The sequence below is a fragment of the Acomys minous genome (assembly GCF_964271855.1).
Source record: "Acomys minous genome assembly, chromosome: 4".
Lineage (NCBI taxonomy): Eukaryota > Metazoa > Chordata > Mammalia > Rodentia > Muridae > Acomys > Acomys minous.
This window is the reverse complement of record NC_140486.1, coordinates 18,561,484-18,587,508: the sequence shown is the minus strand read 5'-3', so window position 1 is coordinate 18,587,508 and position 26,025 is coordinate 18,561,484. Positions and strand designations below refer to the sequence as shown.

At 40.3% G+C, this 26,025-nt stretch overlaps 1 protein-coding gene across 24 annotated transcripts in view; it reads left to right on the top strand.

The window, feature by feature from the left end:
* The window catches only part of TCF4 (transcription factor 4), a 341,209-nt gene that overhangs the window by 269,589 nt on the left and 45,595 nt on the right, over positions 1-26,025 (top strand). For all 24 annotated transcript variants that reach the window (XM_084780519.1, XM_084780533.1, XM_084780534.1 and 21 more), the window contains 2 exons: positions 16,409-16,514; positions 20,250-20,383. In XM_084780519.1, coding sequence (XP_084636645.1) covers positions 16,409-16,514; positions 20,250-20,383 — 240 coding nt within the window. The remainder of the gene's footprint in view (positions 1-16,408; positions 16,515-20,249; positions 20,384-26,025) is intronic.

Here is a 26,025-nt window from a genome sequence, read left to right as displayed (position 1 = left end):
AGTCTGAAATTTAGGAGACAATCGGGCTTTATTTATAATTCTTCTAAAAATGAACAATGTAAATAACTATCAACAGCTCTTAAAATCTGAATGGAACTTATAAAATCTCACCCCCGTGCATCTATTGAAATGATCAATTTTATGGTAACACAAATGATATTAAAAGATGAAAAGTCTCCCCATGTGTTTCCAATACACAGTGCCTTCATCCTTATTAAAGAAAAGATGCCTTGTGGAGGGCTGCATATACATCTCCTCAAATTCTGCTCATCCTCGGAAACTCTACAAAGAAAAAAAGAAAAGATTATGTGGTTTATATCTGCCTGCCTATCTATCTATCTATCTATCTATCTATCTATCTATCTATCATTATCTATACTATTATTCATCTCTCTATTATTGAGATTCTAATTATTAGCACACAGAGAAATATTTATGGAGATATGAATGTTTTTAAATGTATGCAAACAGCCACCAACCCATACATGAGTGAGTCACTGTTCCTTTTATAAGTTGGAGTAGAGAATGAAGGTTAAATTCCCACATGGGAAACCCTGTGCTTGCTTTCACAGAAAAGAAGCCTGGCTCCTTAGCTCTCTTTCTGGAGGCCAAGGCCTTTCTACAGATAGCAGGTCCTGCACCAGCTTGCCATCTCTCCTTAGGATCTGTTTGTGGTGTTCATCTACTGCAAGCATGCACTTTCATGTCTACAGGGAGAGATCAGTAACTTCAAGGACAGTGTCAAGCAGAAACACCAAAATCAGGTTTTCCAAGTTAGAATTATACTCAGACTTAGTACAATCTGAGTTTTGAACAAAATTTGAACCTTTGAGGAGAAATATTGAGGATTCTGATCAGCATTTCTTTCCCCAGCTCTTTTACTATTTGCAAATCATTGCTTCCTGATTCTGGGGTGGGGAGAAAAAAACCTCAAAGGAGAGGCTCAACAAGCTTCCTGGACATCAAATAGCTAGTACAAAACAACATTCTGATGACTTGCATGTAAATAAATCAGAAACATATGAATTAAACTTCTCTCAAAATACACATGGGTTGAAAAGGGAGAAGTGCTGAGGAAATGTGTTTTGGGTTTTGCTGAGCCCATGACATTTGAAAAAATAGTATGAGACGTTGAACAAACACAAAACATGGCTTGGCTCACCCATTCCTAATATTAGCCTACCAGTTCAATGGCAAATCAATTTACCATATGCCCAAATAGGAGCCACCTTTGGTGCACTCCTCCACATTTAATTGCTTGCAGTTTAACTTTTTTTTTTCCCAATTAGAAGCTCAGAAATAACATCACATTTCAAGAAAATGCAAATCTTAGCATTTCCTCACCCCGTTGGTTTACATCAGACTATTTTAGAAAACAACAGTGATCTTCACCTTAAGAGCATGCTGTTGGGCCGGGCGTGGTGGCGCACGCCTTTAATCCCAGCACTCGGGAGGCAGAGGCAGGCGGATCGCTGTGAGTTCAAGGCCAGCCTGGTCTACAAAGAGAGTCCAGGACAGCCAAGGCTACACAGAGAAACCCTGTCTCGAAAAACCAAAAAAAAACAAAAACAAAGAAAAAACAAAAACAACAAGAAAAAAAAAAAAACCAAAAGAAAGAACATGCCATTGAGATGGTCTTCTTTGATGTAACTGATACATAACAGAAGAAAACCATCGTTATTGGGAGACCAGGCCCAATGGCAACTTGATGGGTAAAGAGAATCCAAAAACCCAGTGTCTGTCAACATGGATGAGCATGAACCATACTCTGGTTCAGCTGTACCGCCATGGGAGCTGGGCGGCATCCTACCCATCTCAGCTCCTAGCCGAGAGTCTTCACTATCTTTTTCACCTGAGCTCTGAAGAGCTCCGAGAAGTGGAAGCTTTGCTTCTCTCTCACACACTGCACTCAACAGAGCTAACATTGGGGATTCTAAATCCTGGGGCAATTGCAGAATCCTCTGAGCCCTTGTGTCCTCTCTCCTCGATATTGTGCTCTTCAGCATCTGGCTTTAAGTGCAGGAACGGAACATAGGGAATTCAGCGACCAAAAATAGCCGGAGCTTCAGGCTTCCTCCACCAACTGTAAGGCTCTGTGACATGCACTTGGCTGAATTCCTGTATCTGCTCTTTGGACTAGCTTTCTTACTTGAGATTATCAGTTTGAAGTTAGAAGGAGGCAGTAGATTTCATCTTTCCTATTTAGGGAGGGCTTATTTTGGTTGCCTTAAAAAAAAACCACTTTAATGTATTTTTCCCTAAGTTCTTTATTCTGAGGGTGGCTAGAAACTTTTGCAGGACAGCTAAGCAATCCCACTGATATTCAGCTCAGGTCTAGTATGAAGAAGTGTTAGATTATAACTGGACAAGATGGATAGAATAAAGTCAACAGACATCTTTAATGTGCTCCGATAACACTGCCCAGGAAACTTGGACTTCAGAGGGGAGATACACAAGGGCACCTTTCCCACACTTGCAGGGATGGCAATCAAGTGGGAATCAAGGCAGCAAGGTGCAGGAATATTAACTGGAAGGTAACCACCTGGCATCTTGTTTACTAGGGAAAAAAAGGTGGGGAATGATAGAGGAATTACCCACCCTCTTACATGAAGTATACTGGGGTCGAGCAGACTACCCACACAATAGTCTAAAATGGCAGAGTGAGCAGTCTGGACCAACCGGATAAGAGGGTGTGGTGGGGAGATCCCTGAAAACGTAGGAGAAAGGTAGAGCTATTTCAGCGGGTGCATGCAACTAAGAGTTGTGTTCTGTGCTGTCTTCTTACGAGTAAACCCTAGTTGTGAGTTCTCATCACATAGCAGACACCCCTAAAGTGGTGCATTGCTCCCCCTGTGTACGGCTCTGGCTTAGTGTCAGCATGAAGTGGAGCAGGAGGATTAAAGCAGTTGATGAGCCTGTGATGTGCTACGGATCTATGTGACTCTCCTTGGAGAGCATCATCTGTGAACGCTGAATCCCACATCCAGCAAGTCAGATTCAAAGACCCCGGGCTGGTGCATGCCTTGGCAAACTTTGCACATCAGTTTGGGGTAGCTGTGCAAAAGCAACCTAATCTCTTTCCCCGCTGCGGTGCGTCTGTCTGATGTCTCTCTCGTGGAAGGGCACTTGTTCTTACCTGTGGTTCCCTAAAATTCCCATTCATTATTCTGGCAACAGTTTTTTTTTCTGAGTGCGACACATGAAAGATGGGAAGGTCCTTCAAAGCTGATAATCCGATGCATGAATCTTGCAATACTTTGTTTGTTTTCCTCATTTATTGGATTTTTTCTCTACTCTAGGAAAGCCTCCGCTCTGCTTTAAAGTGCAGCCTCTGAAATGACCCTAAAGGGCCATTGTACTCTATGAGAGACAAGACCCATATAATTCACAAAAGGATACAAATTTCTAAAAGTAAAGAGCTAAGGAAGCTTAGAAGCAAAAACCTTCCATCAACATTTATTGAAATAGCCTTTGTCATAAGGTTATTTGGTCTGTGTCTCTCCTGACATTGTACACAAATACCCATTCCTCTTTGGACTTGTCAGAGAAAAGAGAGGAGTAAGTTGCCTACGTATCTAGAAGTTTTCTATTTTAAAAAACCTGTCAAACATATTCTCAGCTGCCTCAGGCTGTGCAAACAAGATACCCTGAGATCTGACTTTGTCATAGTATCGTTTCAGTCCCCAATGAATGTCACATGGCAGAGAGAATAGATGTCCTGCCTATGGTCAGTTCATTAATGATAGAGCCAAATTTAAAAATGTGGTCTCCTGTTTACAGTGGCCAGTCCTTATAGCTAAATGCACTGATTTAAGCCCCATAGTGAAAACAAATACGTGCTCATTTCCATAGACAGGAGAGTATTGATCCTGCTGACAAAGGTTGTGAGTAACTGTGGCAGGAGGACAGTTTGAATTTCCTTGGAAAGGCAGCTTCTATCCCTGATGCAGGTACAGTAACTACCTATATTGTCTATCTAGAAAATGGCAGCAAGCCAGAGCACTTTAGAACTATGGCCCACAAGCTGTTTTTCTACACATGACTCCTCCCTATGCATGGGTCCTCCCTACACATGGGCCCTCCCTACACGTGGGTCCTTTCTACATGTGGGTCCTCCCTACACATGGGTCCTCCCTGCACATGGGCCCTCCCTACACGTGGGTCCTCCCTACATGTGGGTCCTCCCTACACATGGGTCTTCCCTACACATGATTCCTCCCTACACATGGGTCCTCCATGCACATGGGTCTGAACTTTTCTTAGGGACAACATGTGAGTTATAGACCTGGTATGTGTTCTTTTAGGGTTTTTGTCTGTTTTTGTTGATTGATTTTTAGTTAAGGTGAAATTTACATACCTAAAATTAATAAGTATGAAGTGAGCAATTCAGATCTTTTTTGTATATTCATCAAAGAAACTTCCCACCCATCACACAGCTTTTAAAAAAATCTTTCTGCCCATGTTTTATAGGCCTTTGACTTTAATGTTATCTTATACACAGACACATATACATATATATATAATATATACATACCAATTTCTTTTTAAAAATCTATCAGTCTATTGATTAGGAAGTTTCAGACAGAAGAACTAATCCTTGCTAATCATTTGGATAAACACTGAACCTTTAAAACCGTTCCCTTAACCCCATATTAAGAAATCATCTAGATTTTAAATTTTTGTTTTGAAAATTTAAGATTATTAAATAAATAAGATGCCTATTAAAATTACTTCTCTGAGAAATCAAAGAAGCATATTACTATGTTTTTATTGTTAGAGAAACTACTATTGTTTACATTTATTTATACTGACCTTATTCCAAAATATTATTAAGATAGCTGGTAGTAAATCTCTAAACTATCTTCAAAATTAAGAAAAAAATGTGTCGTATGAAAAAAATACCTGGAATCTCACAATTAAAGAACGCCAACTCAATTATGTTTTCAGTGTGCCTGAAGACACAAACTAATTATCGTTGACTATGTACGTTTCTATTGCATGGTCTCTTGTCAGAAATACTTAGTCCCTCACTTCCTTTAAGAATTTTTGAAATAATTTTGTCCTTATTGAATAGTTTCCGTACATTTCTTTTGTATGCCCAGAAGCTTCTGACTTTGTGCTAGCTAGAAGCTCTGCTCTGAGTTAACTAGGGGAACTATAGCTGGTTAATTTTACTCAAACTTTTCCCTGAGCATGGGGAAACATGGGGGAGAGGTGGGCACTGGAACAAGTCACAGAGAGGGAAGCTGATTGGCTATATATGTTGACAATTTGCATACCACCTTTTTTTTTTTTTTCATTTCAATCTGTGCCACAGAGTCTCCTACATTTGGTAATTATTTCATGCCTTTGTTTTCCATTGAAAGTAGTTAGGGCCATATGTTTTAACAGGGGGAAAAAAAAAAGATAATTCTTACTTTTTTTTTTCTTCAGCTCAGTGAAAGGGGAGATGGGGTAATAGTTTTGCAGTGTACCATGGCTGTTCAGAACTCTAGCAGATTGGAGACTCAGTGTTCATAACAACTCTCTTGGTACACAAGAGAGGAAGGCATCTGCTTGAAGCATCAGTCAGTATCAAGTCTGATGGTTCAGAGCGCAGCACAGAGTGTGTTGGTAATTCTACTCCCCTTCAGTAAATATCATTTAACAATGCAGAAGTTGGCCTTCAGGTAGCTTAGACCATTAGTAATTTGTAAGGCTGTTTTGATTAAGGGCTGTCACCTGAAGTTTGGACTGAGCCTACATGAGATATAGCCCTACAGCCTCATTCCTAGTTTTATGACAACAGGGATTTATAGATACTTAGCCTTTTCTTGCCTGATATCTCGTAGTGATACAGTATGAGTAGGAGGGCCCACCACTTGGATAGATAATTGGTCTTAGAGGGACTGTGAAAAATAATAAGTCTTTACAGGGTCAACCATGGAATTTTAACAAACTTCCTTTTGTGCAACTAAGTTGATTGTTAAAGCCTGTGTCGTGTCTATACAATCACACACCCTGTGATCACTGGTGCCTCTGCGTGCTCTCATCTTCTCAGTTTCCCTTGGAGTGCAAGTCTCACTGCCATCTTTCTTTCTTGGGTCTCTACCTCTGAAATTGTGACGCTCTGTGTTTGATGCACTTCATGCTTCCTCTCACTTCCTGCCGAGAACTGGCCACTTGGGAATGGCAGCTGTCTGTGTTCACTGTATGCAGGCACAACAACTCAAGACATTTGGGTTTAGAGAAGTAGAAACCATAAAATCCTTGGTGCTGCTTTCTTTTCCAATGCCTCCCCCTCCCCCCATCTCTCCCTTAACCCTGCTGGTTCTTCATACCTTTGCCATTTTTCTCTCATCTTTCTAAGAAACTGTAGCATTGTTTCCCAAAGATGGAGAGTGATGGAAGATGTACTAATTAATGACATGTGGCCATGGAAATATTTCTAGGGCTTCCGGCTTTTCTTCTTCATAGGCATATGCCTTGACTGAGGTATTCAGCAGTGGAATGAATTTATTTACCTAATGGTACCCAAACTTGAGCTATTCCCCTTTAAAGTTGCAGTATCAGTAGAATGCTGCTTTTAACCTTATTATTTCTGTGACCAGGTAGACCAGTAGCCTTAGAAGGCTTTCTTGGAGGCCACTATAGGATAAAAGTCAATAATCAACATTGGAGTAAGAGTTCATTTCTGTCATTGTGGTAGACTCTTAGGAATTGCTTTCCTGAGGAAGATTTTTCAGCCCTTATTTAATTGAGAAAACAGTGTTTTTAGAGGTCACTGAGCTATTTATTGGCAGATACAACACACCATTTTGATGTTTCAACACCTCCTAATGAAACGGTACTTGTCATTATAAAAATACCATTTGGCTGCTGAAGGTGAAGAAAGCATTGAAATAGGAAATAATCTGTTATATGTACCTGGAGAGCAAGAATTTGTTGCCATTAGTATAAATAAAGATATAGCCTATGGTAGAGCTACAGCTATTGAAGATTTAAAATAACCAGAATGATGAAAAGTAGTTTGATCATACATCAGGTTCTTCTTAGCATTACGTTTAATTTTCTGATGAGCATGCAGTAAATAATAGTTGGGTAACAACTTAGTCAGGTGTTGAGAACATATTAAAGAGTTGTGATGTACTTAGCATCCACAGAGTTTTCCCTGTGCCAATCCCAGGCCTGTGATGAAGCCAACTCTTATGGGAATGGCTGACATAAAGAATAGAACCAGGAAAACGTCTGTTTCAACTGGACCCGGTGTGGTGCAAGTCAGTGTTTCCAGAGACCATTAGGAAGGAGTAACTTGATCAGTCTAAGGCACGTGCAGTTCAGGCCAAGGTGCTCATGATGTTAGCAGTGGACATTTTTGTGATATACCAAGTAGAATGCAATAGCAAACTCAGTGCCAAGTGCAAGAGAACTGCAGTTGTAAAAATAAAATGAAAAATTGGAGCTAGAGGCTAGTGTACACAGACAAGGCCATGTCCACACTATATTTTAGTTCATGGATAACAATGTTCTTATTGTCCTTGAATTTCGTCCTGAGTTATTTTCACCCCTGAATCCCATGGAACTCTTAGCAGATGACTTTGTGTCTCTCTCTGTCTCCAGAGCCAATAAACAACTCTATATGTATACCTGCTGTTTTTTGGGGGGCAACCTCATTCTGGAAATGATGTTTCTTATAGCAGCTCCCAAGAGTTCCACTGCCTAGAATCCGCTTTGGACAAAAGAGTGCCTTGAATGGTCAAGCCAGGCCTCAGCAAAGCTTTTGGTTAAAAGTGCATCACTAACACTTTAGACAGTGTCTGCACCCCAGAACTTACCATTATACTGCTTAAGATGTCAAGTCTGAAAAGGAGCTGCATGATTCTGAATCTCAAATTTGCCACTTGATTAGCTATCTGACATTGAGCACTTCAGTTACTTAAACTCTCTGTGCCATGAACTCTTTATCTGTGAAACTGGAATGGGAATAAAACAATAGGCCAAGAGTAAGACACAAAATTATATGCACAATTTGGCTGGAGCCATGCCTAGCCTATCAAAAGTAACATGTTAGCGGTGTGCATTGTCATCAGTTGGCCCTGTCAGCCATGACAAGAACTTGGATCTTCACAGACCTTGGGAATGGGTCTCTTTGCAGCCCTGGAAAACTGTGTCAGGTTGGGATGCTATTATGAATTGCTTTCCTTCATTTTTCTTTGATAACCCTCTGCCTTTCTTATAGCTGGCATGGCTGTGAGATTTCAATAACATAGTATGTACAAAGAGCACAGAACCTCAAATGTGTATGTGGCATCGTAGCAGAGAGAACCTCTTCCATCTCACAGTGTAGTATCGATGTGGCTGTCATCTGTGCAGCCACAGGGCTCCTAGCAGGCTGACTACAGTGACTAGGAGAGGAAGGCACCAGCTGCTGTCTGTCCACCTGCACACTGAGCGTTACTTAGCCACCCCCCCCTCCTCTTGCCTTCTGCATTCTCTTGATATTTTTTACTTGTCATTTGATTAATAAAGACAAGCAAGCAAGGGACAGAAATTCTTGGAAGTCTCTTACTTCTTAACACAAAAATGGAAATTTGCTTGATGAGGGGAAAAAAAAATCTACTGGTTGAAATTAACTTAAAGGATTTAGCTTCAGGTTTCATGACTCACGAATGAATAATCAAGATTCAACTAATATTTGGAAGAAGGAAATTGATATGTAGTGTTTATTATAGCATGTGTGGATGTATGTTGATAGGAATTTATTCTGAACATACTAACATATTCAAAGAATTTCTTTGGGAAAATACATATAGCTTTTCTTTCTGATATTTTTTGTGAGGTAACCTATTAGAATGGAAAGCGGATATCATTCTGCTAGTAGCAATAAAATATAGACACTTCACATATAACTGGTGAGTTTAATATGTGTTTGGATAGTTGTGAAAGATTCTCCCATGACCTAGCCACTCCTACTTGAGCCCCAGAATGGCAATAAAAAGAATTTAAGAAATGAAATTTTCATTGTGGTTTGGTTTAGAACACATACAACTATTTGATTCCTTTGAAAATTTAAGGATCTTCACAACATTTTCTCAAGCCTGTGCATTTTTTTTTTTAAGAAGCGCGTCTCTGTGTGTCAGTAGAGACCCATACACATTGGTGTTTGTGTCTCTAAATGCAACTGCTTCTGTGATCATATGGCTGTGTGATCCTGTCTTCACCGTTCAGGATTCCTTGGCATTGCAGCACAGACTACGAATGTGTCTGTTGAAAGGGTGTAATTCCTGGGGTTTGCTCTTGTCTCAGAGGTTTTGAGTTCTTGAGTGATTAGCTGCCTTTCCATCTAACAGTGCGTGGCTGAGCTATCATTTGATTCTGTTAACTTCCCTTACCCGCTTGCTGGCCATTTCAAGTCTTTAAGGAGGATGTCAGCATAGACCTCGGAAGAGAGGCTGCACAGACAGGAAGAGTTGGCTCACCGTATCCACACCTGGGCAAACCCGCTAACTGCTGCTCATTTGGCAAAATGAGGCTGAACTCATTTGAGCTTTGAAAGCATGAAGCGAAGCCAGGCAGAGCGTCGGAGGGCAGCAGGTATAAAGGTGACAAGATGAGGGAAAGATAGCATCTATAAAAGAATGAACAAAGTCAAAGTCATAAAAGGAGAGAATATAGAGGAAGGATACCCAGTCACTGATAATATGAAAATATGAAAACCAGTCAGAAAGACATAGACTTTTTTACTATTTTTTTTTTAAGTTACAGTGCCATATTCAACTGTAATTTCTTCCCCGGAACCAATTAATGGTGCAGAGTGAACTTGCAGCTCACGAGCTTTGTTTTCAGCATAGGAAGAGATCTAGGCTCACAGCTACTCTTCCATGGTGTGTATTACACTGCCCAACTGGCAGTCATTTTATCGATGGCTGTGAAAGAAAAAAGACTCAAATATGAAATAGTACATAGGATTTTAAAAACAAAAAGACACTAGTTGCAGCACCCTGCCATCCCACAGATGGACATTGGTTGTGTATCGATCACATGCCCTGTGCTTGGAATACCTAGAATTTGCCTCTCCTTACAGTGGGTGACAATATGGCCAGACACTCCTTATTGACAGTCCCACCTCTACCCTGGCACTATGTGGCAGGATGTTTTATGGGTAGACAGTTCTGGGCTGATGCTGTCCAGTAGCCAGTGGCTGACTATTGCTGTTGAGCATCTGAAACATGACCAGTGTGACTTACAAATGAAAAGTCTCTCATTTTCATTAAGTTCAGTCAAAATAACCTTAGGTTACAAGTGGCAACCATATCAGACAGCACTTTTGGTGACACATTGTTGGAAGGCAGCGAGTAAGTTTATGACAGTGTAAATTTTGTGTGTTTGTGGAGTGCCAGTGATTTATTAGGGATTATGATTGGTGGGGTATTATCAAGCATCCTCACAGTTATACTCACCCCACATGACAAACTAAGGAACCAAGTCCCCAAGAGATAAATTACTTTGTTGTATCTTCACAATGAATTGTAAGAGTGGAAATTGGATTCCTTTGAGTCTGATTCATAGATGAATAATTCCAGAACCTGCCAAGCCTATGTATATCTAGTCTGGAGGCTTTTTCTTGAAGTTCATCTTCCTCCTGCTTACCTGTGGGTCAGCTGACAATTTCACTTTTGCTTGGTCACATAGAAACTAACAATGTACATCTCATTCTTGTGAATATACACATAATCCTGACCTTCAACTGTCCTGTCTTCTAGGTGAGACCCAGGTCTCAGTACCTTCTATTTATTTATTATTTATACAGCATTCTTCCCGTATGTAGGCCTATGTTCCAGAAGAGGGCACCAGATCTTATTGTAGATGGTTGTGAACCACAGTGTGGTTAATGGGAATTGAACTCGGGACCTTTGGAAGAACAGACAGTGCTCTTAACCTCTGAGCCATCTCTCAAGTCCATGAGAGTCTACGTTCTTGCTGAGTGATGATCAGCTAGGAGGTTTCAAAGGCCATGCTGAGGCCAACAGACCCTGCAGCACATGCTAAACTCTTGTCATGTGAGTATTTGACTGTTACAGTTGAGAACATTTTAAAATCTTCTCAGGACTCAGCTCAGGGTGAGTGGAGTGGAGATGCCAAGCCAGCACTTGAGCATCTGTGGCACCATTTTAATGTGGTAATTTCTGCTCATTGCAACCAAACAGTAACTCTCTGTAAGGATCTGAAATCATCATGCCATTTCAGTTCCTGCCTCATACGGTTTCTGCTATGACGATTCTCTTTGGAAATTACATATTCACATTGAACTTGCAGAATCGCCAATGGGTAGTAACATTAAGGAATGGTGAAGACCTCTTGTACGATTTAGTGGCTCTCATCCGCTCCACACAGTGACCACTGCCCATCATTTTATATGGTCTGAAGCCATTTTCTCTGGTCTTCTGAGTTACCATTTCCCTTTCAGGAAGCACATTACTTATTTATACATGGTTGTACTGTAAGTAGGCCTTATAATATGTAAGTAAAACTGGTATAGAAAGAAAAGATTAATGAGATCCCACAAGACTTTCTGTAAACTGTCCCACAGTGTGGCTCATGTTGCTGTTTAAGAATGTCTTGTGCTACATGCAGGCAACACAAATGGACTCAGCAGGCTGTGTTTACATATGTACATGTGTATGCGTATGACAATAAGAAAGAGCCTATCAGTGTGAGAGTAAGGGCTGGAAGGAAGAAAGGGAAAGAGGAAAATGATGTCATTCTATTATAAATCAAAATATATACGAATAAATAAAATTTAAAAATAAGGACTGTCTCAACTTAAGAAGGAAGTTTTAATAGAATATAGAATAACAACTCTACTCTCTTTGCCTTATTGTTACTTAGAAGATTGTTAATGAGGAAAGGCAAACCTTCCTGAGTAGCATTTGTACTCTTAGTAAAAAATAAGGGCAACAAGACATAAACATGAGTGCTTGATCATTTCCTGCATACTCACTGTGTGTGTTGGGCTCCTTTCTAGTCACTTTACACACATGGCACCATTCACCTCTTACTAGTCTTCTTGCACAGTAGATCTTCTTGCTCTCATTTCACAGAGAAGAGTTTAGAGGCCAGAGAGGGTAAAAGTTGAATGTTGGAACTCTCAGTCAGACTCCAGCTCATGTGGGCCAGTACTTTTCACCTCTCTGCCATTCTTCAGCTTTAAGATGTAAGAAGGGCACTGTTATTTGACCATGTCCCCTGGATGGGGAGGCCTGGTGGCACTCAGAGGAAGGATAGCAGGCTACCAAGAAGAGACTTGATACCCTATGAGCATATACAGGGGGAGGAGGTCCCCCTCAGGTCACAGTCATAGGGGAGGGGAGTAAGGGGAAAATGGGAGGGAGGGAGGAATGGGAGGATACAAGGGATGGGATAACAATTGAGATATAATATGAATAAATTAATATATATATATATATATATATATATATATTTATATAGAAGTAAGAAGGGCACTGTTGATAGCACCACCTTGTCTCATCGTATACTCTGGACTGCTACCAGAAAATCGGTTTCCCAATAGGTCCTGAACAAAGTATAGCCTTGTTATGCTTAATATCCCTAAATGAAGCCCATAAGCCATGGGGAGAAGGGCTAAGGACTGCAAGGACCACACTTCTCATACCTGGTTTGGGCTCTTTTCTCATGGGCAGAAGAATTTATACTATCATTTTCTTGATGGCTCTAGAAAAGATCATTAGGTGGCAGCTAAAGCACCTTACTGTCATTCTTAAATTACAATAGAAATTCTGCCTGTAAAATGAAATCTTGTTTATACTTCCGCCAGTCTCTGGTTTCATGTTACTGAGAGAGATCATTGTTAAACTTTCGGTTTCCGTGATTTTACTTTAAATTCGGCATGGTGAGAGAGAATGGTGTTGTTAACCTTTAATGTGAAATATATTATACTGTTGATTTTCCATGAGGCTTCTTCTTATCAAATGACTTGAGAGGAGCCCTGATGGCCTTTTAGCTATAGCCAACATCCCCCCCCCATTCTAATTTGGCAACATTTCGGACGGCTTTACTTACACTGGTGGGGAGAATCAGAGGCCAGTATCCGTCTTGACCTGTTACCTTTCTGCAGGGGTATGAACTTTTGTTTCCCATGACATTTTCCTTTGCGTCTTTATTGGGGTCACTTAAATAATATTTCACTGATTTTTGAGTTTTCCTTTCAAATTGGGCTAGGGCTTTTTTTTTTTTTTTTAGCTGATTTAAAAAAATTTCATGTTAAAACAATTCCAGTTAAATAAGTAATCTTTCTATAGACCTAGAAAAATAATAAAGCAAATATATGAGGCCTTATTGAAATTAATATCATTATAAAACAACTAAAAAATAATTAAGTGACAAGTAGTGCCACTGCCCATTGGCTGTCATCATCCTTTAAAATTTGAAACATTAAAGGTAGTGTGAGCGTCATCGTTGCTGTTGATGTAGATACCATCTCGTACCTGCACTGCCATTTTAAATGATCCTATGTATCAAATGATGAAAATTAAAGAATGGTAAGTTATTGTGTAGCTCTAACAGGTTCCATATATTAAAACAGTTTCTTGAACTTCCAGTTTTGGATTTTATAAATGGTAAAGCTCAAATTTTTCCTCATGGGCCGGGGCTGCCATGTGATCGAGTGGTAGCATACTTTCCTAGGTCATCCCATGTCTTGGGTCTTATTCCCAGTGCTATCATCAGTCAGCTGTAAGTGAATAAATAACACATGGGAGATTAAAGCAAAGAAGGTCGTTGGTCTCTCCAGCTTTCCAAAAGCATATTATGTGCAATATTCATTTATATAAACAAAAATACAGATCTTTTGCCTTAAAATGACATTTGAGATGAAGAAGAACATCTTATCTAGATGGAAAACGAGTGGTGTTATACCTTTGCTGCAAGCTGCTATAAAAGCAGCTTTGTGGTTTAGAAGACGCATAGAAAGTATGTTCTGAAAAATAAAACATAAAAACGTGCTCTGGGTTAACGGGAATTTTTATCTTGTGTAAAGAATCTCGACTTGGCGTGGTGGTACAGGCCTTTAATCTCAGCACTTGGGAGGCAGAGGCAGGCGGATATCTGTGTGTTCACTGCCAGCCTGGTCTGTACAGTAAGTCTTGGGACAGCCACAGCTACATAATAGAGAGACAGTGTCTCAAAAATCCAGAACAAAACAATTCTACAATTGACTACAGCATCAGGAAATCAGAAATTACATATTGCACTATATGCTAAAAAATTTTTTTTCATCTTGTAGGTAATAATCTTCCACAAGCAGGAAATATTCATGAATTTTACTAATGTTATCCCTTAGGTATTTTAATTTATTCATAATTTAGAGTCAAAGTAGCTTTCTTATGTATAACTAAAATTGATTAAAAATATTTTCCTATCATTTCCCAAGGGTCTAAAATAATTTCACCAAAGTTGAAAAAGAGAGAGAGATGAGCCACGTTAATATGATCAAATGTGTTGACATTCTTCAATGCATGTTTAAGGGTAACAGTGGTAGGGTAGTTACTAAAATTAAGCTATAAATTCTTGATTCCAGTTGTTTTTAACACACAGGTAGTTGAAGCATGGAAATGCCTTTTTTTTTTTCAGTAAATATGTATTGCTTCCTACAACATGAAATACAGTACTGAATACAGTCAGCTTACATGAAGACTGATGGGCCAGTCCATGTCAGGCTGGGGCATGTGGACATACTACAGTCATGGTGTGTCCCTTCTGTCATTTGAACTTAATGATCACTTTGCCCATTTCCTGTAAGGATCCTGCTTAGAGATCCTTCAGGAATGATGTGCCGCTTCCCCCATCCCTTATTACGAACCCTCTAGAAATAGAAATAAATTAGTGTCCATACACATAAGAAGTAGAGGGGAAAAAAATCACAGAATGGAAAATGATCCTTAAATCCCTCCGTGACTTAGAGGGACATCATCCTTGCTGCCCACAGCATGAGTGGCTCCTTTTGGTTTGTTTGGTTCTGTTTAATGTCCAGGACCTCTGGATTTTCAAGGGCGTGTGGAGCATTTATTTGATGTATGGATGCAGAAGCACATTTCCCACATCTGTCTCTGTGGACCTACCCTTTGTGAAATCCTAAACCTGCTATTAATGCTTACACGTTATGAGTCATGGTTGTGCTGAGAGAATTATATAATTTTCAGGGTGTTTGTTTGATATACATGGCAAAAAAAAAAAAATGGAGCTTTTTTTTTTTTGTACTCCCGCCGCTGCCTTTTTGTTGGTGAATTTCCTCTCCTCTCACTGTGACCTGTGAATATCAGTGTAGGCTCACTGCCAAGTTTGTGAGCCGCTGTGCCTGCTTCAAAATGGAGGCAGGAAGGTATCCATTTTCATCAAGAGGATGAGCCGTTCAGTCTTTCCGACCATCTGGAGAGAGGAACTTTTTAGAGCAAAAGAAAATGGGAATTAAAAAGGAAAAAAAATTATATTTAGCAGAAAAGGCCAGGGAGAAAAACCAATTAAAGTTAAACTATACCTTATGAATTTATGCTTTGCTGTGGTGCCGTCCTGCTTCAAGGAAACATAAACAAGAAAACACGAGGCCTATTTTTATAAGGCACTGATTTCCCGAGCCCCGTGAGGATTAGTAAACCAATGTTAAGTAAATTAGGTCTTTGGCACACTTTTAAAGTTTATTGTACATAGATATATAATAAACACTTTAAAAAAAAAAAAGACAGCCCCTTCTTCCTGTGTGCATACTGTTTGTTGGTGGTCTTTGATTGATCCGGGTATTTACTAGCCTTTTTCTTGCATCTCTGCAGACACTGTGTGGATGTAATAGTCCAAGATATATGTATTTATCATGCATTTCCTGGTTCATCTGTTCTCTTTCTGTCCATCCCTTCCTCTCCCCCCCCCCATCTCTGCCCTTTCTCCTTCCCTCCTTCTGCCTGCCTCCTCTTTCCCTCTTGGATTGCAAGTGAATTTTTTAATTGAAAGGTAGAAGTTTAGTCTGTCTTTGGGGAGAGACTGCATTGCAGCCTTTCTGTTTTACCCTTAACACGCTCACTGGCCATCTGTGTTTAAAAAAGAAAGGAATCTGTAGATGGGGCTACTCTGTGGCCTGCAGAGTGTATTTACCACTAGACATGGTTTGCGGTGTTCTCGCCTGGACTGGAAAATCTCATTCCTGATTATTTTATGTTGACACAAATATACAGAACGCTCCCCCCTCCCCGCCCTCCGCGCCCCTGTATTCAAAGGAGGCAGTGTTTCTAGGGTTGGATCAGGTTTAGACTTTTACAGCATCCAACTTCTGTGCTTTTGTGCCAGTGTCTTACCAAACCGTGGATGTAGAGACATTTTGATCACTGTAGAAACGAAAATTCTTATGGTTCTCTTTCCTCAGGTCTACGCTCCTTCAGCAAGCACTGCCGACTACAATAGGGACTCGCCAGGCTATCCTTCCTCCAAACCAGCAGCCAGCACTTTCCCTAGCTCCTTCTTCATGCAAGGTAAGGTGCTTCTCTGCCTGCGGGAAGTCCATGGGCCAGTCAGTGTTAAATGCAGGGCAAAGAAAGTGAAACCATAGATCAGTGTAGAGTGTAAGCAGTATTTCCCCTCTTAGCAAGTGGATTCCTTACCAAATTAAGAAAAACTTACCTAAGACATTCTTTTCCTCTTACATTAAAGGCCTTTGCCCTGTAATGGGTTAAAATTGAATTGCTTTGCTTTATATAAAACAAATGCCTTGTTGGTCTTCCAAGATTGTTGGTCTTCACTGTCTCTACCATCTTCCAAACGTGCATGTTTAGACACGTCTCATCCAGCTCAGAGTATGTTTTGAAGATCTTGTATTTAGCCAAGAGGAAGTAGAGTCCCTTGGGTCTAGCCATTTGTAAAGTTTTTATCCACTTAGTAATGGGTAAGTGAGAACAAGGGTTCTGTTTAAGAAGAAGTAACCTGCTGAAACATGGAAACGCTGCACAGTGAAAGCTATGTGGAGACATAGTAAGTGATTTAAGGTAAAAGAAAATTTTGAAGGGAGTTCAAGGAGTACACGGCAGGGACATTACAGCTTTGTGGTGGATAGTGGCTATGTGTTCTTTTAATTATCCACTGTTTTCAGTCAAAAACAGATGGTTATATATCCCTAGGGCTTATACTATTGCCACTGGTCACTTAGCTCCTTTCTGCTAATTGGAAAAGACCGGGATCATCAAAATGACACCAGCTACTTCACAGATCGTTTATTGACATAAAGGAGCTATAGATTCCATTTTTGCCATGCCTAGGAAACTTATTTAAAACTGTCATGATCTTAGTCCCAAGATACCCTGAGGTTAGACATGAGATTTGCCAGGCACTGTAAATACACAACTCTAGCTCATTTTGCCTGTATGTGCACACTTTACTTGAGTATGCCTTGCCGCAATGCAAAAAGGATACTACCCTAAGGACCGTGACACGTGGGAACAAGAACACATTTGGGGCAGCAATACCAAGGGAGCTGTCTGGTGTCTCACTGAAATTGCAGAGGGTGTACCCAAAACAACTGTGATAAAAAGAGATTCATCTTTCTCTTCCATATCAGCTTATTTAAATTGCTGGTGTATGTGTGAACTTCCAGAGAAAGTCTATAAAAGTGACTGAAATGGGTCCCTTGGGATCAGGGAGAGTTTGTTCCACACATTACTGAGCTCATGGCCACAGGCCTCCTCCATCTTTGGGACTTGATGTAGGTATAACTCTCACAGGGCCGCAATGGCTAGACATGGGTAAACTCTGTGCCCTGACAATGGGCTTATTGCCTTCAGCTACAAACAATGGGAGAAATTACCCTCCAGATGCTGACAGATGTTGCCAACTCAAGGATTTGATATGTCAAAAATCAGGTTTTCATTAAGAAAATGGATAAAAGGATAACATCCCTCAATGTGTCTGAGAAACTGATTGTTTTGAACTGTACACATAGCAAAGAGGCCAGGTAGATTAAAGCAGTAGGTGCCTTTCTATACCACACCTCATAAACTATGGGGAACACATTTGTCACATTTGTTTTTCTGCATATGAATACTAAAAAAAAAACTTCAGTTGACATTTATGATGAGCACAATTAATTTGCACACATCTAATTCTATTCTTTCAAAACAACATTATGCCAAGATCATGGGATGTGATAAATATTAATTTACTCTGAAAAGCATAATTTATGTAAAATACATATTTTTATAAGTCTGCATCTAGTCAAGTACGCCGTGTTAACAATCCGAAGTGTATTGCCACCCCGTGCATCGTGCATCGAGTTGTCAGAATGTTTCAGGAAAACGCTTATTCAGTGATACATAGTCTCAATTTATTTGTCAAATGCACACTCCACTTCAAGTGTTAGTGGGTCCTGAACTTCATATTTAAATTTAAGGTGACATTTTAACTTCTGCATTCCATACCAGATCCAAAATATATCGAATGTTAACTTTGGGTTGGGAAGAGTGGCTGAGAGGGGGTCATGCTTGCTGTGTAAGACAGGGACCTGAGTTTGGATCCTTAACGCCCGCGTAGATTCCAGATGCCTCAGGCCAGAGTGCTGGCTGTCCAGACTACCCCAACCAGAAAGCTCTAGGTGCAGTGGGAGCCTCTGCCTCATAGGGATGCCTTCTGGCCTCCACATGAATGAACACACATCTCTCTCTCTTTCTCTCTCTCTCTCTCTCTCTCTCTCTCTCTCTCTCTCTCACACACACACACACACACACACACACACACACACCCGGTGATCACAGTCAGAAACAGTGACTGAATGATTCTGTCGGACGCACATCACTCCATCTGGGAAGCAAGTGCAAGGTGGTCCTCTCAGGCTTTGGGAAACGTGCAGCTGCATAGAATGGTAACAAGGGCATTGTCAGTGGGCATATTTTAAAGTCATTACTTGTGGTCGCTTATTTCTATTTTTACTTTTCATCTTTTGGTGACAAAATCTACAGTTGTCAAAATTGCAAGTATGAGTTTGCTTGCATGTTTCTTAAAGGTAGAAAGCTATCATCTCTTCTTCTGTGTTCTGTGACCAGAATGGTTCTGAAAGTCTGACTCCAGAATTTAAGAAGTCAGTGGGATGTGTGGGATGGGTGTGGGGAGGCAACTTCATAAAATAAAATATCAGACGAAATTTGCATGATCTAAAAAGCTGTGCTCACATACATGTGAAAGTAAGCTTGCTTTCAGCGAGGCATACCTGTATGCATTGAACATCAGGCTCATGGCCTGGTATAAATCCAATACTCATTTTTTTCCAGTTCCTAAAAGAGGGGAAAGTCAAGTGAATTAATTAGTAGTGGTTCAGGCTGTCTTATGCCCTTAGGTTTGTTTCAGAAATCAAAATTAAACAGTCACAGCCTGTATAACCACAGGGCCAGGGGGTGAACGAAATCTTTCAGAGTGTTTCTATTCTGCTGTTAATCTGAAATGTTACCTGCACCCTAAAAGAGACTTTAAAACAACATCTCTTTATGGCTTATTTTCAAACTCTTTACCCCATGTATTTATGAGATGCAGAGGATGTCAGTTTTATCCTGTACCATAATAGCTATCTTAGGACATGCATGTACTCCTCATATTGCTCCTAGAGAATCAATGTAGTTGTATACGGCGTATACCAAATTCCAAAATGACCGAGGGCCGAAGTATGTGACAGTCCTCTTCCCCACTTACTGTAAGATAATCCCAACATTAACGCTCTGCATTGTGCATGGCACAGAAGTGAAACCCAACCTTCTAGACAAGGGCTGTTCTTGGCCAGTAGTCATTTCAGTGTAGGCTTTTAAAACTTGCAACCCTGCCAACACGGTGGTGTCTCAGCTATTTTGTTTTTCACCTCAAAGTTCGGTAATGCTTTAACTTTTTAGATTACTTTCATAAAAGGAGGGGTCCGGAGTTTCTAAGAACTGTTTCTTTCATCGTGAATTACCTTGCTTACTTGACATCAGTCTTCAGAGAAACATGTCCTGTTCTTTTCCAGTTGATTTTTTTTTAAAAAACCAAGAACACAAACTTCAATGTTTCTGTTTGTTTGACAATATAAAAAGCTACTTGGGAAAAAAATAATGATGACTGTCGTGTGATGTAATCAGCTAAGCAACACAAAGATGAATACACAACAGGAGGTTATTTTCAAGTATATGAAGAAACCCTATTCTGAAAGGCAAGGCTGAATGCCTCAGAAAAGTCACGGTTTTCTTTGTCCTTTACAGATGGCCATCACAGCAGTGACCCTTGGAGCTCCTCCAGTGGAATGAATCAGCCTGGCTATGGAGGAATGCTGGGCAATTCTTCTCATATTCCACAGTCTAGCAGCTACTGCAGCCTGCATCCACATGAACGTTTGGTGAGGAAGGCTCGCGGGGATGGGGAACGCACCGCCAGCTTATGAGTTTCATCTCTGTGTGTACGCAAGGACTCTGCAAAGAGGCAAAAATAGCCCATGCCTATTATTCTCAGAGTTTTATTGTTTTTTTGTGATCAAAGGCTCAGCAGAAGCGGATCACCTCTGTAAACCTTCTAGAGCTTCTTTGTCATTGTTCTTTTGTTTATTGTGTTTTGTTCTGTTTTCTTTATGGCGATGTCAGCTTCCTTTTGGTTCATAAACACAGTATTTGAGTTGCAGGGCTTCAACAATGGCAGTGCCTAGCCCTTTTTACTGTCTGAATTTCTGGAGAATGCTCTGCTAAGGGCAGAGTGAGAAGGGCTTCAGATCACAGGGCTTTCCATGTCAGCGCTGACCTATTGTGACCTATTATAAGGAAAGGTTTATGTTTTCTATGTAGTCTTGGAAAGAGCAAACTGTAGAATTTCCATGTCCATTGGTTTGTTTGTTTGTTTGTTTGTTTTTTAATTTCACACATGCACCACTCATGTTCTGTTTTGCTAAGCTACCCAGTGAAAGGTGCTGGCTTGTACAATATTAAGTCTGTCCACGCTGCCCATGTGTTCTGCTTACTCACCTTCATATGGTCCCTTGTCCTAGAGCAAACAGCCATCTTATTCTCTCTAGGCTGATGTAGTGAAATCTATCACTGAGTATAAGAAAATGTCTAGATTATGAATCTTGTAAGGGATGCAGGTCACAAGAGACTCAATTTGTGGTTCGTTAACATGCAATTAAAATTGTATGGCGCCCAGGCTGGGAAGAATACTTGTAAACACAAGGACCTGAGTTCAAATCCCCATCACTCATGTAAAAAGCTGGGGATGCCTGTGGGTGCCTGTAACCCCAGCATTGGGGAAAAAGATAGGGATGGAAGGCAGACCAGTTCCATCAGCCAGTCTAGTAAAAAAGGAGAGCCTGGGTTCAGTGAGAAACACTACCTCAAGGCAGAGGCAGAGAGTTACGGTAGGGAATGACATCTAAAATCTGGCTCTAGGCTTCTCACGTATGCACGCAGTTGCATGTAACTGCATACCCACACACATGTGCCCCTCCTCCACATATACACTTATATACACATGCACGCACACACATACACCTTCAAACCCCACAGATGTGAAGGAAAGTCTATGGTCCTTACTTGTAACTTTATCTCTTCTGGCTATTTTTCCTCATTATCACATTTATGAATTTTCTCTGTCCTAATCAGGGAAATTCTTTCTGGATTCCTGTGGTCTCTCCTCTCCTTTGTTCAATCACTACATGTATATATCTTTCTCTGATGGCCAAAATATTCCAGATATACAATGTACAATGTTCTGATATCCTTGAAAATACATGCCTGGCTGGTCCTGGAAGGCCAGACACCACATGGTCACTTAGCCATTACTTCTCTGAGAAGCAGGTGGTAGAGATGGGCGTGGCCTATGTGTCATCTCTCCTGAGTTCCTGTGTATAAATCACAAATGTTGCAAATTTTAGCACATTTTTACTAAATAGCAAATAACTGAGCTTCAGATTTCCTCTGCTCCCACCCCCTACCAGGAGGCATTCAAGTGAAAGTGTAGAGAAATATCAACTGTAATTAGAATATCTTTTGGTAGCATTTTTTTTTTTTACTTATCGATCATCATTTCCTACTTTCCCCAGGACTCATAGTCAAAACTGGGGAAGTGATGGCTGCAAATTAAAGCTTGGAGTGCTATAGTAAATGTTAGAATTTCTGTCCTTTGAAGATCTGTCCACATGTTATTTTCCTTTCCCCTAAAGTCATTTCTTTTCTTATCATATTTTATAATTTTGCATTATGATATGATTTTAGCTCACTAAAGTTCACTGCATGGGGAGGGAGCCCTTAAATTATGTTCAGATGTACAAAAGGCATAATTTCCAGTCAGAAACCAAGTACCTTTTAGAAAATGTTGTAATGAATCAAAGCAGTATGGCTGTTCACTGAGAAAGATCAGTATAAAGCAGTGTCTCAGTGGGTCTCATGAGTAGATGTGTTGCTAAAGCCATGTGTCCATCAGGCTCCCATCCTTAACAAGGCCAGTTAGCAAATTCCAGAGAGTAAGACTCTTGCTTTAAAGGGTAAATGAATAAGGGCTCTGGTAATGTAACCTAATGCATTTTCCCACTGAGAGTGAGACTATTGCATTATTATGTCTAGTTATCATTGTAATTTCAGTATTTAGCCATATGACAATCTCTCACTGAAGTGACTTTGAAGATTCTGACACTGATTGGGAATAATTTGAATATACAACAGCAGTCAGCATCTTTTATCTTGAGAACAGTGATGGTTCCCCACAGCTCCAATCTGTAGCATTTGGCTAAGTCCATGCTAAAGGGGGCTAGCTCATGTGGGAGCGAGTTCCCTGGATTGTTTTTGGATACAATTTGACCACTACCATATTATCTCTAAAGGTAAAACATTCTGGAAACACACCACATTAGAACAGACTGGGTAATTAGGAAGTTTCAGTTCCAAACATTTCACCTGCAACTGGCAAGTTACCAGTTTTAAGTCTTTAAACCCCCTTTACAGTTTTGGCTTTTACAACTGAGTCCCATTGCCCCTCATTGCTTCTTCCGATTCACACACAGAACCACCCTAGTGAACAGGGTTTGTGGTTAAGCTTTGCAGTCGGTCTTCGTAGAAAATTAAAATGTGGAGTGACTTGGGAAAGGTGTTTGAAAAAGGAGGCTAGGGTCCTCACTGCCTGGTGGGGCCGCTTTAGTGCTGCACAGTGCATTGTTCGGAGGAGCCTTTGTCTTCTGTTGTGCATCAGTGTCTTGCAAACTGGGTTTAAGGCTTTACTCAGGAAGCATTGCACAATGCTTAGAGGCACATTTGCTATAGCAGCTAGGATCTAGATGCTACTGGGGTCCAGTGGGTAGAGGCCAGAGATGCCAATAGCCTTAGACACAGAAGATCCCTGTGGTAACAAAATATCTGTCATGAAAGGCCACAAGTGCCAAGACTATGAAACACTACCTTGGCCCTTAGCACCGTTCCATTCTTCGTATATACTACCAGTTCTTAGATTTCTGAATCTTCAAACCGCCAACCTATATATCAATAACAAGTGTCACTGGTGTGACTGTCTGTAACACTTTTATGATTAATAGACTCAGAGCTGGGAATCAAGGTTAAAAACAAAACTGAACAGCATGGCACAAAAAGCCATGGTGCTTGAACTGACTACATTCCCTCACTTCTTTACAACAAGCAGGATGAACAGAGATGGCCGGAGAGAGTGGGGGTGGGGGGAGACCTCTTAGATGTGGTCCTTACATCTTCTAAAAGAGACCTTACTCGTCATCATAACGTCCTCTGTGCTGTATGTATCACCTCTCTGAGCAATGTTAGTTTTCAAGAGACCTCTCATTGAAAAGTCATCTAGTTACAAATCTCATTAATTTGTCTCAACATCTAATTTTTCAAGTGTCTCTGAAAATAACTGATTTAGTATGGATTGCATTGGCTTTCCCATTAAACTGTGAGGATTTTTATACACATATTTCTATTCTCTGTACTTAGCCTAACCCTTTGTGTGTCATATCCTAAATTATACTTATTTTTCTATAAAGTTATGACAGTCCAATGAGTCTCACTGATGAATTTCTTTTTTCTCTGTCACATCTTTGAATTATTATAATTAATTAAATGTTTTGCATTATTGTGCTCTTCTTTTGATTTCTGCAAAAACTCAGCAAGTAGTACCATTACATAAAAGACAGTCACGCCATCTTTCTGCCTTTGATTCTTCTTTTCTACAAGATTCTCCCTCTCTCTCTTTCTCTGTCTCTCTGTCTCTGTCTCTGTCTCTGTCTCTCTGTCTCTGTCTCTCTCTCTCTCTCTCTCTCTCTCTCTCTCACACACACACACACACACACACACACACACACACACACACACACAATCTTTTATCTTGGAAACAGAACTAGTTTTGCCCCAATTCTTCTAAGTTAGGTTTTCCAAGTCCTCTGTCCTATCTTGTCTTTTTATTAGTTGTACTGTAGTGGACACCTTGAGAGATTCAAATCCCAAATGTAAATGAGTTTGAAGCAGTGGCCCAGGGGAAAGTTACCTATACCTTTTCATTGACATCTTCTAAGTTTAACTATCTTATGTTACATGGAGGTGGTATTTTCAGAGGCATTCATGTGTTCTTGGCAGACCTGACTCTGAAATGTAGATGCATGACATGGCCTATTTAGTAGTCCCTCAAGTAAGTCAAACTTAAGTCCACTGCCCATGAATATGTACTTTTGTTGTGTGTTTACTGTTTAGCCACTGACATAAGGAGGGAGTTCACAGTATTATGGGAATGGACTGAAATAACAGGCAGTGAATGACACATGAATGAGGGTGAGATGACAGTGCAAAATGCAGGTACAATTGGGGTGAGCTCATCAGACAGTGATAAACAAAGAGGGATCTTCCAGAAAGAGGCAGAGCTCCCAAAACCAGTTGGCTACCACTGTAAAACCACTTTCTTTCCCTGTGGACAAATGCCTGGGTGTTAGTATTTCCCAGTGTCTGCAGTATCTATTAGCTTGACTTTAGAACTAGTTTTAAAAGCATCTTGGCATGAGGCAATGACAACCCATTGCCCAGTCTCTATTTTTAAATTAATTAATTAAATGTATCTCCACCAATGATATAATAAAATGGTACAGGCTATTAAATTATCACAAGTGAAAATTTTTTATCTTTACATATCTTCCTTTAACATATCTGCAGCCCCCTCCAAACGCTTATGAAAACAAAATGAGAGCAGGTTTCAACTACTGGGCTTTTTGTTTGGTTGTTTGTTTGGTTTTAATTTTCTGTTTGTTTGTTTGTTTGGAAAAATAGCTTGAAGTGTCCTTATAAATCCATGCATCCCTTTTGATCTTCTCCCCTTCAGATGGGTAGAGGCCAGCAAATGTGTCCCCTCAATCATTAGAACAACTGGTATAGCAATTGAATTTGAAGCCACACTTGAAGCCCAGTGACCCTTTCAGGATGTTCTTCCTGGTTAGTCAGCTAAGCAGCATATACACAGTATGGAAAGAAGGGAGTCATGGCAAAGTAAAACGTAGTTCAGCCTCTGGGTCCCAAGTCAATTCAGCAAAGCCACTAATGCCAGCTTTCCCATACTCATGCTTTAGAGAGATTTGGCTTTTAGTTCTTTCAAGAGTTTTTCATTTTCTCTCTTGTTCTTGATACTGTGATTCATTCAGCAAGATGCTCCAAGTAGGGTGGAGGAAGGTCCCTGTTCCTTTGCTGTGCGGTAGCTAGAGGCCAAAGCTAGAAGTGTGTATGCTGTGTTCCTTATGTACCATCTTGTTCTCTTATTTAGTAGGTCACAGAAAATTAATAGAAAAGGCTGTGTATGTTTGTTTCTTTTTTTTTTTTTAACCAATGATTTGTAGAATGGAGAATTTTGATCTTTCCTTGCTATGGATTGCTATGATATTCCTTGACATTTGATAACAACTGCAAATCCACTTTGGATCTATGTGTATTCGGTTGTTTAGAAAAGGCAAGCTGTCAGATAAAGCAGGATGTTTGCTTGGCTGTTTGGAAATTCTGAAAGCATCCCCCTTGCACT